General features: G+C 45.0%; 1 protein-coding gene across 1 annotated transcript in view; it reads right to left on the reverse strand.

Annotated features, from left to right (window-relative positions):
- LOC140204647 (uncharacterized) overlaps window positions 1–14,674 on the reverse strand; it is an 84,981-nt gene that overhangs the window by 12,251 nt on the left and 58,056 nt on the right. Inside the window, 4 exon segments of the mRNA XM_072271345.1 lie at window positions 10–47; window positions 49–195; window positions 774–882; window positions 1,890–2,123. Of these exon segments, the coding sequence (XP_072127446.1) occupies window positions 10–47; window positions 49–195; window positions 774–882; window positions 1,890–2,123 (528 nt within the window).

The raw sequence follows: 14,674 nt of genomic DNA on the forward strand, positions 1-14,674 counted from the left end.
CATAGTCACTGTCCTTCAGTTTCAGACTGTGCTCCAGGTACTCATTCAGTCACATTTTTTCCATCGATGCTCATATCCAGTATGAAATCACGGATCACCCAGACAAATTCAGGGAAGGAACCGACATAGTCCCAACTGTCACAGCCATTGGGCTGGGATTTCATCTGGATCCGCTTCAACAGTTCAGTCACAATACTAGGAACAACATCAAGGATAAAGGAATGAAGCATTGGCAGAAAGGTGGTGAGGAATGTTAGTCACTGTCCAGATCTGCCCCTGAGACAGATACACTGAGAGACACTAATCAATGTGCAGATCTATCCTTGAGAGAGAGAGACTGTGGCATCTGCCAGAGGACAAATCCCCCTCTTACAAAGAGGGTCCAGGAGACAATAGTCAGTGTACAGTTCTCTTCCACAGAGAATGGGTGAGTAGGAGACACCAGTCATAATAGAGATTTCTTCTTGAGAAAGAGGGTCTTAATGAGTAAATGGCAAAGCTGCTGGTAGTTGAGAACCCTGGATGTTAATGATTATTGTAACTCAGGTCACATAAATAGATTCAGAAGCAGACAGCTGGGATTAGTGAATCATTCAATATATATGAGGATGCCAGAGTAAACTTAAGATGGAAATTTGGAGGGGAGAAGGGAGCATGAAGTGACTTTAGCTTAGAAAATTAAGGAGAATACTAAGTGGCTTTACAAATATATTAATGAAAGAAGAGTAACATGGGGCGAATAGGGTCCATGAAAGAGCAAGATGGAAATGTACTTGTGGAACTGCAGGAGATGGGCATAATTCTCAAGCATTATTTCACTGTCACAGTGGACAGTGAAGCGGAGTACCAGCAAGTCCAGTGGGATCTTGGTCAGCGAGGCAGCTGCGCTGCGCAATGTCAAATGGAATTCAGATGAGTACGTACAGTTACATTTTGAAAGGGCTAATCATTGTAGGACTTTTACATTGAATGCAAGGTCTCCAGATACCTTTGCACAACAGAAGAACCTTGGACTAGAGGTGCATGGTTTCCTTAAAGGGGTGGTACAAGTAGAGAGGATGGGGATGAAGTTTTTAGCAGGCTGGCCTTCATCAGTTAGTGCACTAAATTGGAAGTGGGTGGTGACACTAAAATTGTACAAAGCATTGGTGTGGTCAGACTTGGAGTATTGTGTACAGTTCTGGTCACACAGTTATAGCAATGATCGCATTTATCTTTAAATGACAACATTGACCTGCCCCAGCCACTTCTGCTGGAAGCTCGTTCTACACAACTACCACTCTCTCAGTAAAGAAGTTCCCCCTCATGTTACCCCTAAAATTTTGGCCTTTAACTCTCAACTCATGTCCTCTTGTTTGAATCTCCCCCACTCTCAATGAAAAAACCTATCCACGTCAACTCTATCCCCCTCATAATTTTAAATACCTTTATCAAGTCCCCCCTCAACCTTCTATACTCCAAAGAATAAAGAACCAACTTGTTCAACCTTTCTCTGTAACTTAGCAGATGAAACCCAGGCAACATTCTAGTAAATCTCCTCTATACTCTCTCAATTTTTTTGACATCTTTCCTATAACGATGGTTGGCACAGAGTCAGTTTTACAGCAAGTAACTCTGGTCGCCATTAACCAAACCAGTGTGCTCTCTGCATCTGAGATATGAAGCAAACATGCAGTTTAAATTCCCCGGATCTCTCTAGATCCATTGTCCAAATCAGTGATGGGAACACCAACATGACATCAACGGATGTCTCCAGTACATCTCCCACTACTGACAGATTGACAATGTAAGTGTGCTCTGTGGGTTCAGGTCTCAGGATAATTTTTGCAAGACAGACAGTAAATAGAGGTGAAAAGTTAGAGGTGGAAGTTTACAGCCACTGCCCTTACCATTCTTGTCTCCCGCGAGACAGTTCATGAGGTAGGACTTCCCTGTACGAGCAGCACCAACCACAGCCACAACAACCACTGGATCCTCGATGGACTGGAGGACCTTCAGAGCCTCTGGGTTAAGTTGCAGCTTCCCGTCCTTGTTATAAACCAGCTGCAAGGGTTTCTCCATCATCATCGTGTGGGTTGTAGGGTCTCTGGTTACTGACATCAGACAATCCTGTCCCAAAATGTCTACATAGTTAGAGCAAGAGAATCACACATTGATTGAATCACAGAAAGTAGAACAGACAAGACACACAGCACATCAGCAAAACATCTGCATCTCAACCCTGAGCCCTTGGAGTAGATACTGAACTTTAATTTACTCACTGGGATCTGTTACCTAGAGTATATAACAAACCCCAAGCCATGAATTATACCCCAGCCTATACATTACTACTGCAGATCTGAAACCAGGCAGCAACTGTAGGCAGACCTGCCAACATGCTTCAGGAGAGCCTTATCACTCCCCAGAAACTCTCATACTCCAGTAGGCAGGATCCAAGTTTGGCCAGAGTGATTGCCAATTCTAGGCATGTTCAAGCTGGAGACTTTGTCAATACTCTTCTATCCCCCATTAGGAAGGCCTCAAAGCCCTCTGCTTCATTCTTGACAAAAGAACCAATCAACTCCTCTGTTTGGCAGAACAAGTCCTCACCCTGAACAATTTTTCCTCTAGCTCCTCCCACTTTTTCTAAACCAAAGGGGTACCATGTGTAGTTGCATGGGCCCAAGCTATGCCTGCCTCTTTGTCGGCTGTGTAGAACAGTCTATATTTGAAACCTTGCCCAGTTTTACTCCCCAACTCTTCCTCCACTACGTTGATGATTGTGTTGGTGCTGCTTCATACACCCACACTGAGCTTATCAACTTTATCAATTTTGCCTCATCGTGAGCTTAAATTCACTTGGTCCATCTCTGATACTTGCCTCCACTTTCTTGGTCTCTCTGTCTCCATCTCAGGATACAAGCTGTTAATTGACATTTTTCATAAACCTACAGACTCTCATGTTTATCTTGATGATACTGTTTCAGTGGCTCAAGCACGATAAGTGAGTGTCAGTGTCAGAGGCCTAAGGAAGTCAAGAGTGAGTATAAAGGGAGCAGATTTAGCTAAGGCTGGTCTTATTTGGCTGTGCAGGCATGGTGAGTGTTGGTGTCAGAGGCCCACAGAAGGATGAAGTGAGAATATAAACAGAGAAGATTTACCAGCTCAGGCATGGTGAGTGTTGGTGTCGGTGGCAGAGCCCTACGAGTGTTGGAAGAGAGAGAGAGTATAAAAGGAGCCGATTTGTGTACGTTTGTTTTTTTTTCTGGCTGCACAGGCACGGTAAGTATCAGCATCAGAGGCCTACATTCAGGTGCAAATAAAAGGAAGATGGGGTCAAGCAGAGTGGCTATTATTGGAGTGTGCCAGTGATATAGTGGGAAGGCTTTGGCTTAACAGATGGAAGCACAGATAAGAAGAGGTAAGCTGCTCCTTCTGTCAGCTGTGGGAATTCTTGATATCTGACAATTTCCCTGATTACTAACTCTGCGGGAAGCGCACCCAACTTCAGCACTTGACTGGGTCAAAGATTTGGAGCTTGAGTTAGATGTGCTGAGAATCAATCAAGATGCTGAAAATATTATAGATAAGTCTTTTGAAGAGTTGGTCACATCCAGAGAACAAGTTTTGGACAGTAGATGGGTGACCATCAGGAAAATTAAGGGGATTAGGAAGTTCAGCCATGGCTGAGGGAACCCTGGGAAAACATCCAGATAGACTTCACGGAGCCCCTGCCAAGAATCTGGGGGGGGGGGGCGGGGTGGAAGAGGGGGTTAAACTACTGCCGGGTAACATAGTTGGGAGAAATGTACATAATTTACAACCACTGACATTGAGTTGGGGTTTCTCTTTAAGAAACTGGTCTGACGTGATGACGCCACTACGCAACCATTTTAAGCGTGCTTTGTGTTTCGGTTTTGGAATTCAATAAAATGTGTTAATAGTTCATTAAACTTAAAACACCTCTCTTCGTTTTATTGGTGAAAACCTACACTGGTGACCCCGATGCTCTAGGATGATTCCAGAGTTATTGAACATGTTGGCCAACGCAGTCATTTTGAAACTGCTGAAGCTTTGGGAGCAAAATACTGTCACTTGGTTTGGACAAGCTGAGCCCAAGTTCGCACTGAGAGAAATCACCACCGATAACAAGTTCTACTGCATGGTGGCGTCGCTATGCAATTCCACGACTGCGAGAGTGGTGAGTCTGCTTGTACACAAGCCTGAACATGATAAATACCAATCACTGAAAACTCACCTTTTAAGGACTCTTGGAATATCGGAGCCTGAGCACACCGACCTGTTGCTGTCTTTACTTGGTCTCGGCGATGCTAAGCCTTCGGAGCTAATTGACCACAGACTGTCTCGCCTGGGAAATCACCATCCTTCTTTCATTTTTAAACAACACTTCATGCAGCAAATGCCTGATTAAGTACGTAGAGCCCTCACTAATGCACCCGTGAAGGCCTTTTGGGAGCTTGCTAAATTGGCTGATAGTCTACACTCATCTAGGCAGCTCTGCATGAGTCCTCCTCCTTTCTCTCCCTCACTAAACCGATCAGCAAGGCACCCAACACACGCACTCCGCGGCTGCGAAGCAGACGATGCCGGGCCTTTGGTTTACCACGCGTGCTTTGGTAGGGTCGCTGGGAAACGCCGACCACCTTGCAGCTTCGACAGTGCCAGTGCATCAGGATATCAGAGGTCTCTAAATACTACGGGTTCCAGCTGCCAGGGTTGTCTTCTGTTCATCGCGGACACCCTTTCAGGGCGACACTGGTGTGACACCAGTGCTCAAGTTATTGTGCCGCCAGCAGGGCCTATTGATTAGAAGGCAAAGAGTGACGAAACCTCACTGGAGGCTGCCAACGGCAGCAGGATCCAGACTTATGAGACATGACAGGTGATGCGTTGCTTCAATGGGCGACGTTAACATGGGACTGTCTCCTAGCTAAAGTGGCTAGACGTCTGCTCGGCGCAGATTTCCTGTGTGCCCAAGGACTGTTAGTCGATCTTGAGAATTTCCGGCTTATGGATGTCAAGGACTTTGGGTTGTTACCCTGCTCCCCAAGTAAGTTCCCCACAACTACTCTGTCAAGTGCATGCATCACTGCATGCGAGTTTACTCGACTGCTGGGTGAATTCCCAAACCTCACCGAGTCCAGATTCTCCACTACAGTAACAAAAGATGGGATCGAAAAGCACATTCCCACAACTGGCCCGCCAGTGCATGCCCATGCGTGTAGATTGGACCCAGAAAAGCCGGCAACTACAAAGGCTGAGTTTTCCAACATGGAACGACTCGGCATTGTTCGCCGGTTGAATAGCCCCTGGGTTTCCCCTCGATTCCATATATACAAGACAAATTGGCATGTTTATCCGGGATTTTTTTTCCCCAAAGTCGATCTAGTTAGGGACTATTATTAACTTAAAACATTCAGCATTATCACTTAAATAGTTAAACTGCATGTGCATGTAACGAGAGCTGTATAACTCATCTCCTTCTACCGTAGGCCACGAACTTACCAATCGCCCCTGCTGTGGACCCTTTCTGGAGGTCCAAGATCCATATGCTCCACGACCGCTGGACTGTGTGTGTAAATGTAGGAGAGGACTATGTTGAAAAATAAATATGCTAAGTTTTCTAAAATTGACTCCTTCTACTTTAGGTCACAAACTTATCAATCACCCCTCGGATAATGGGAACTGTACTCTGTAATGGAAGCTGGTCGCTGAAGGTGGAAAATTAGTTGTATAACTCAGAATACAAAAAGTAATGGGGACAATAGATGGGAAGGGATCTGAGTTACAGCAGAGACATCAAGTTCGATGCTGTGGCAGACCAAGAAAGAAAGAAAATACACAGCGTCTGAAGGTAGTCATTCCTACCTGAATGGGGAGTGAAAACAAACAAGCTGAGCCCTTTCTGTGGTTGGGTCAGAGATCAACTAGGCAGTCCAGAAAGAGATTAAACAGCGGCGAGATCCTTGTATCATTCAAATAGAGGCAACCACAACTCGTCCTGTACATCGATGAGAAGGTCTGAGAGACTAGATGTTAAGATTCTGACAGTCGTTAAGTGGGGTCTCAGCCTGAAACGTTCACTGTTTACTCCTTTCCATAGATGCTACCTGGCCTGTTGAGGTCCTTCAGCATTTTGAGTGTTTTTCTCATTTTTGTCAAGATTCTGACAATCTTCATCATGGCATGAAGTGTGAACAGTTGCCTGTGAGTCCAATTCATTTACCTTGCTGGTGCCCCTGACCAGAGAGATGGCCACTGTTGGCCACTACTGAGTTTTCTCTGGTTTTACTACTGAGTTTTACTAGTGGCCACCAGTAAGAACTTTAAAGTTCTTACCAGATTGACAAGCTCAATAAGCCCCACATTATTGGAGAGATTTTAGTAGAATTATTGGCACTGGAAATGGTTGAGCTAGTTTAAGGACTAGAACAGAGGGAAAAACCTGGAAGTAGTTCCCTCATAAGACCATTAGATCATGAGATACAAGAGCATAATTAGGCCACTTGGCCGATCGAGTCTGTTCCACTATTTCATCATGGCGGATCTAATTCTTTCACAGCCCGAATCACTTGCCTTCTCCCTGTATCCTTTCATGCCCTGACTAAGAATCTATCAAACATTGCCTTAAATATACCCAATATTGTTTTTTCTGTGCATATTGAGGCAATGAAAGAAGAATTCTTATTTTGTGAGTCCTTCTTGGAAAATACGAAGGCTGACAATACTGTGGAAATGGTATAAAGTTATTTTGCCAAACAAAACTTTGACTGGAAAGGTAAATTTCATACTCTTTGCACAGATGGAGCACCTGCGATGCTTGGTAATACATCTGGATTTGATACAAATTTCCTCTGTCAATTTCTTTGAAGCTAGAGATCTACAGAGACCCCCAGGCCCAAAAATGCACCAAGCTCCAGAGGAACATAGGTCAGTCACAAGTAATGATCCTCCCATATGTATCATTGTTCCCTGTTCATTTGCGGGTGCTCAACTGGGGACACGTTTTGAACCTGGCTCGGCAACCTGAGGTGACCTGCAGCGGAGGGGACTTTCAGCCGCTCCATCATGATCACCCTGGGCATTCAGGAGTGGCCATAGGAGGGGGGCAGGGTGGCTCTGTCATGGTCCCAATTGAACAGCAGCAGGCATCCAAGTTTTGACATTCCAATTCTCTAGAGTATGGTCAGCTGCCACTATCCCTATGAACTCTGACTTCCAGTTACTGCCTGCCGCATTCCTTCACGGAAAGTCTGAACTTATAGACCTTGATCTGAGCACTCAGTGCTCAATCATAGGAGTTCCATTTCTAGTGCTACTGTTTGTGGTTTTGCCTTCCGATTTCGTTGGTGTCGTTTTGTTTATTTCCAGTCAGAGTCTGAGTTAATTCTAGACCTTACTTTGCACTCATGTTCACCACCCTCCATAGCTCTCTCATTACAGATACAGTGCAATCCCAACCCCCTCAAACCCCTGGGTTAGGACTCAGCCTGTAACTCACTCTCGCCTATCTGTTGTTCTGTAACATAAACCACAACCACACGCAGCCCACTTGATCCCTCCTGCCCCTGGAACTCACTGTTATGAAGCAGAATTCCCTTGTACAATTTCATTGCTTCACAGAATTAAATAACTGATCATGTATCTATCGTGAACCCCACCCCTCACCGAATTCCTGTACTTACCAAAATTCTTTCTCAGTGGAAAACATAAAGCTTTCACCAAAACCCAGATTTATTTTTAATATGTCAGCACGTACATATCACATGACTGCAATGACTCCCGTCTGTCCAGGAAACAACTAAAACATAATCATGTCTTTTGTGTTAGTTCCAGAAAATAAATACATTGTTTGTCGCTCTCTCATCTACTGCATAGTTCCTGCCCTTTCATTTTTAAAATCCAACATCCAGTTGCCTGCACACGAGAAATTAACAATTTGAACTGCAGTGATCTCAAGAGAGTTGCTGATGGAGGAATGGAGGTATATAATGACAAGACAAGGAGGAGCAACACCTTATATTCCGTCTGTGGTACCCTCCAACCCGATGGCATGAATATAGATGTCTCCTTCTGGTGAACGAATTTCACCTCTCCCCCGACTCCTCTCCTCTCCTATCAGATTCTTTCTTCTCCATCCCATGACCCTTCCCACCCATGGCCTTTCCCATCTATCATCTCCCAGCAGCCTCTTCCACCCCACCAATACTTTACTCACATATGCTCTCCCCGCCCTTCCTTCTCAGTTCTAATGAAGGATCTCAGCCAAAAACATTGACTGTTTACACTTTTTCATAGATGCTGCCTGAGCTGCTGAGTTCCACCAGCAATTTGTACACGTTGCTTTGGATTTCCAGCATCTGCAAACTTTCCTGTGTTTGTGATTTAATACATGTGAGGGATTACTGCATCTACTGGCTCGCAGGTGGTACGATGACAGCCCTGAAGTATGCTGTGGAATCCTGGAATAAGGTTCCTTGGCTTTTGAATTGCAGTGATCTATGTTCCCATCAGAACTCAGGAAGGTCGCCTACGTAATCTTGCTCCTTTCCTGGAAGAGCCATTGTCAGGTCTCCGCACACTGGGAGAAGTGTTCCCCCTTCTATGCAGTGCAAACCTCTTCTCAGGGACTTTGAGGAGGTTGAACTATCACCTCATTGGAGGACAGGGGTCTGTGTTAAAGCTCCTCAGCTTTTGCAAGGGGAATCGCTCTGTAGCCGGTTATATTACAGAATTTCATACCTTGGCCTCAGAGAGTTGTTGGAATATGGAAATACTAACCGATCAATTCCACAAGGGACTGAGTGATGAGCTAAAGGATGCCTCTGTGTCTCGACATCCAATGGATGATTTAGTCCGTCTTATAGACCAGGCAATTTGATTCAATAACCGATTAATTGAAAGAAAGGATAGACAAAGGGTTTTACACCAAACAGATTCTCCCTTTTGACTGTCCTCTGTCCTCTCCTATTCTTATTCCCTGGGCCAGTACTCCTCCTCTACCGCCATTGATCCCAGCCTCGAAGAGCCGGTGCAAATAGGCTGAACAGGAGAGGAGGGGGGAGAGTTGCTGCATTTTACTGTAGAGAGGCTGGACATTATTGGACCTCTTGTCATAAACTGCCGGAAAACTCACATGTCTGTCCAGAGTAGGGAGTGCTGTGATGGCTGTTAGCCTCGCTCTCAGTTCAGCTCCTGCTGGAGAGGTGCTTCCCATATCACTGTCACGGGGAGATCAAAAACATTCCCCAGACAACTGAATGACTCCTGTGCAGTGGGAAATTTATTGGAGCACAGACTGGCCAGACGATTGAAAATCCCCATTGACATCTCAACTAGCGGCTCCTTGCCATGACCTTTGGTGCCGGGACAGATCAACCACCAAGCTTCCCCGCTCAAGCTGAAGATTGGTCAGCATGTGGAATCAATCCAGCTCCATTTCATTCATTCCATAAATATCACTTATTCTGGGTCATCCCTGGATGTCATTCCTCAATCTGAGAATCCCCTGGGTTAGGACTCAGCCTGTAATTGACTTTAGCCTATCTGTTGTTCTATAACATAAACCACAACCACACACCAGCCCACTTGATCCCTCCTGTCCCTTGAACTCACTGTTATGAAGCACACTGCCCTTGTACAATTTAATTTCTTCACAGAATTAAATAACTGGTTGTGTATATAAGTGAATCTCCCTGAAATCCTGTACTCACAAAAATTCTTTCTCGCTGGAAGGCACAGAGATTTCATCAGGATCCAGATTCATTTTGAATGTTGTCTACACGTACACGTCACCTGACTGCAATGACACACCCCTGTCCAGGAAACAAATCCCTGAGAGGATAAAGGTTACTGATTTATCACTTTATAGCATGAAAACCTAAAACCACATTGCTTGTAGAGTTCGATTCAGACAGGTAGAAATGATAAACATTGGAAGTGAATCCTGAACAACATACTTAGATGACTACAAAAAACACACCTTTGCTTTGTGCTGAGATCAGTCACTTATATTCCAGTCTGTAAATCACTGTAGGTTTAAAATTCAACAACCATTTGCCTGCACAACAGAAATTCACAATTAGAACAATGGTGATCTCACCAGAGTTGCTTATGGAGGTAATGGTGATTGATGACCTCCTCTTGTGGCCTCCCCTGGGTGGAGGAGCAACACTTTATATTCCATCTGGGTACCCTCCACCTTGATGGCATGAATATTGATTTCTCTTTCCGTTGAACAAATTTTCCCCACTTTCTTCTCCCACTCTGACCTTCTCTGACCTTTCACATCCCAGTGGGTTATTTCCCCGGGGCCCCCTCCTCCTCCCCTTTCTCCTATTGTCCACTCTCCTCTCCTATCAGATTCTTTCTCAGGAACAAAGGTGATGAACTGAGAGCTTGGATACATACATGGAATTATGATGTAGTGGCCATTACAGAGACTTGGCTGGCACCAGGGCAGGAATGGATTCTCAATATTCCTGGATTTCAGTGCTTTAAAAGGGATAGAGAGGGCAGAAAAATGGGAGGAGGGGTGGCATTACTGGTCAGGGATACTATTACGGCTACAGAAAGGATGGGTAATGTAGCAGGATCCTCCTTTGAGTCAGTATGGGTGGAAGTCAGGAACAGGAAGGGAGCAGTTACTCTATTGGGAGTATTCTATAGGCCCCCTGGTAGCAGCAGAGATACCGAGGAGCAGACTGGGAGGCAGATTTTGGAAAGGTGCAAAAACAACAGGGTTGTTATCATGGGTGACTTTAACTTCCCTAATATTGATTGGCACCTGATTAGTTCCAAGGGTTTAGATGGGGCAGAGTTTGTTAAGTGTGTCCAGGACGGATTCCTGTCACAGTATGTGGACAGGCTGACTAAGGGGAATGCCATACTAGATGTAGTACTAGGGAATGAAGCGGGTCAGGTCACAGATCTCTCAGTGGGTCAGTGACCACCGCTCCCTGGCCTTTAGCATTATCATGGAAGAGGATGGAATCAGAGAGGACAGGAAAATTTTTAATTGGGGAAGGGCAAATTATGAGGCTATAAGGCTAGAACTTGCGGATGTGAATTGGGATGATGTTTTTGCAGGGAAATGTACTGTGGACATGTTGTCAATGTTTAGAGATCTCTTGCAGGATGTTAGGGATAAATTTGTCCCGGTGAGGAAGATAAAGAATGGTAGGGTGAAGGAACCATGGGTGACAAATGAGGTGGAAAATCTAGTCAGGTGCTACAAGGCAGCATACATGAGGTTTAGGAAGCAGGGATCAGATGGGTATATTGAGGAATATAAGGAAGCAAGAAAGGAGCTTAAGAAGGGGCTGAGAAGAGCAAGAAGGGGGCATGAGAAGGTCTTGGTGAGTGGTAAAGAAAAACCCCAAGGCATTCTTCAATTATGTGAAGAATAAAAGGACAACAGCAGTGAAGGTGGGACCGAATAGAGATAAAGTTGGGAAGATGTGCCTGGAGGTTGTGGAAGTGAGCGAGGTCCTCAATGAATACTTCTCTTCGGTATTCACCAATGAGAGGGAACTTGATGATGTGAGGACAATATGAGTGAGGTTGATGTTCTGGAGCATGTTGATATTAAGGGAAAGGAGGTGTTGGAGTTGTTAAAATACATTAGGACGGATAAGTCCCCGGGGCCTGACGGAATATTCCCCAGGCTGCTCCACGAGGCGAGGGAAGGCACTGCTGAGCCTCTGGCTAGGATCTTTATGTCCTCGTTGCCTATGGGAATGGTACCGGAGGATTGGAGGGAGGCGAATGTTGTCCCCTTGTTCAAAAAAGTTAGTAGGGATAGTCCGAGTAATTATAGATCAGTGAGCCTCACGTCTGTGGTGGGAAAGCTGTTGGAAAAGATTCTTAGAGGTAGGATCTCTGGGCATTTAGAGAATCATGGTCTGATCAGGTACAGTCAGCATGGCTTTGTGAAGGGCAGATCGTGTCTAACAAGCCTGATAGAGTTCATTGAGCAGGTGACCAGGCATGTAGATGAGGGTAGTGCAGTTGATGTGATCTATATGGATTTTAGTAAGGCACTTGACAAGTTTCCACATGGTAGGCTTATTCAGAAAGTCAGTAGGCATGGGATCCAAGGAAGTTTGGCCAGGTGGATTCAGAATTGGCTTGCCTGCAGAAGGCAGAGGGTCGTGGTGGAGGGAGTACATTCAGATTGGAGGATTGTGACTAGTGGTGTCCCCCAAGGATCTGTTCTGGGACCTCTACTTGTCGCGATTTTTATTAACGACCTGGATGTGGGGGTAGAAGGGTGGGTTGGCAAGTTTGCAGATGACACAAAGGTTGGTGGTGTTGTAGATAGTGTAGAGGATTGTCGAAGATTGCAGAGAGATATTGATATGGTGCAGAAGTGGGCTGAGAAGTGGCAGTTGGAGTTCAACCCGGAGAAGTGTGAGGTGGTAAACTTCGGAAGGACAAACTCCAAGGCAGAGTACAAGGTAAATGGCTGGATTCTTCGTAGTGTGGAGGAGCAGAGGGATCTGGGGGTACATGCCCACAGATGCCTGAAAGTTGCCTCACTGGTGGATAGGGTACTTATGAAAGCTAACACACCATAAGCTTTCTTAAGTCGAGGGATAGAGTTTAAGAGTCACGATGTAATGATGCAGCTCTATAAAACTCTGGTTAGGCTACACTTGGAGTACTGTGTCCAGTTCTGGTTGCCTCACTATAGGAAGGGTGTGGAAGCATTGGAAAGGGTACAGAGGAGATTTATCAGGATGCTGTCTGGTTTAGAGAGTGTGGATTATGATCAGAGATTAAGGGAGCTAGGGCTTTACTCTTTGGAGAGAAGGAGGATGAGAGGAGACATGATAGAGGTGTACAAGATAATAAGAGGAATAGATAGAGTGGACAGCCAGCGCCTCCTCACCAGGGCACCACTACTCAATACAAGAGGACATGGCTTTAAGGTAAGGGGTGGGAAGTTCAAGGGGGATATTAGAGGAAGGTTTTTTACTCAGAGAGGGGTTAGTGTGTGCAATGCACTGCCTGAGTCAGTGGATACACTAGTGAAGTTTAAGAGACTGCTAGACAGGTATATGGAAGAATTTAAGGTGGGGGCTTATATGGGAGGCAGGGTTTGAGGGTCGGCACAACATTGTGGGCCAAAGGGCCTGTAATTTGCTTTAATTTTCCATATATTGATTGGGACTCCCATACTGTTAGGGGTCTAGATGGTTTGGACTTTGTAAAATGTGTTCAGGAAAGTTTTCTAAGTCAATATATAGAGGGACCAACTAGAGGGGATGCAATATTGGATCTCCTGTTAGGAAACGAGTTAGGACAAGTGATGGAAGTGTGTGTAGGAGAGCACTTTGGTTCCAGGGATCATAACACCATTAGTTTCAACTTGATCATGGACAAGGATAGATCTGGTCCTAGGGTTGAGGTTCTGAACTGGAAGAAGGCCAAATTTGAAGAAATAAGAAAGGATCTAAAAAGCGTGGATTGGGACAGGTTGTTCTCTAGCAAGGATGTGATCGGTAGGTGGGAAGCCTTCAAAGGAGGAATTTTGAAAGTGCAGAACTTGTATGTTCCTGTCAGGATTAAAGGCAAAGTGAATAGGAGTAAGGAACCTTGGTTCTCAAGGGATATTGCAACTCTGATAAAGAAGAAGAGGGAGTTGTATGACATGTATAGGAAGCAGGGAGTAAATAAGGTGCTTGAGGAGTATAAGAAGTGCAATAAAATACTTAGGAAAGAAATCAGGAGGGCTAAAAGAGGACATGAGGTTGCCTTGGCAGTCAAAGTGAAGGATAATCCAAAGAGTTTTTACAGGTATATTAAGAGCAAAAGGATTGTAAGGGATAAAATTGGTCCTCTTGAAGATCAGAGTGGTCGGCTATGTGCGGAACCAAAGGAAATGGGGGAGATCTTAAATAGGTTTTTTGCATCTGTATTTACTAAGGAAACTGGCATGAAGTCTATGGAATTAAGGGAAACAAGTAGTGAGATCATGGAAACTGTACAGATCGAAAAGGAGGAGGTCCTTGCTGTCTTGAGGAAAATTAAAGTAGATAAATCCCTGGGACCTGACAGGGTGTTCCCTCGGACCTTGAAGGAGACTAGTGTTGAAATTGCAGGGGCCCTGGCAGAAATATTTAAAATGTCGCTGTCTACAGGTGAGGTGCCGGAGGGTTGGAGAGTGGCTCATGTTGTTCCGTTGTTTAAAAAAGGATCGAAAAGTAATCCGGGAAATTATAGGCCAGTAAGTTTAACGTCGGTAGTAGGTAAGTTATTGGAGGGAGTACTAAGAGACAGAATCTACAAGCATTTGGATAGACAGGGACTTATTAGGGAGAGTCAACATGGCTTTGTGCGTGGTAGGTCATGTTTGACCAATCTATTGGAGTTTTTCGAGGAGGTTACCAGGAAAGTGGATGAAAGGAAGGCAGTGGATATTGTCTACATGGACTTCAGTAAGGCCTTTGACAAGGTCCCGCATGGGAGGTTAGTTAGGAAAATTCAGTCGCTAGGTATACATGGAGAGGTGGTAAATTGGATTAGACATTGGCTCGATGGAAGAAGCCAGAGAGTGGTGGTAGAGAATTGCTTCTCCGAGTGGAGGCCTGTGACTAGTGGTGTGCCACAGGGATCAGTGTTGGGTCCAATGTTATTTGTCATCTATATCAATGATCTGGATGATAATGTG

This window comes from Mobula birostris, chromosome 11, assembly GCF_030028105.1.
Source record: "Mobula birostris isolate sMobBir1 chromosome 11, sMobBir1.hap1, whole genome shotgun sequence".
In the NCBI taxonomy this organism is placed as follows: domain Eukaryota; kingdom Metazoa; phylum Chordata; class Chondrichthyes; order Myliobatiformes; family Myliobatidae; genus Mobula; species Mobula birostris.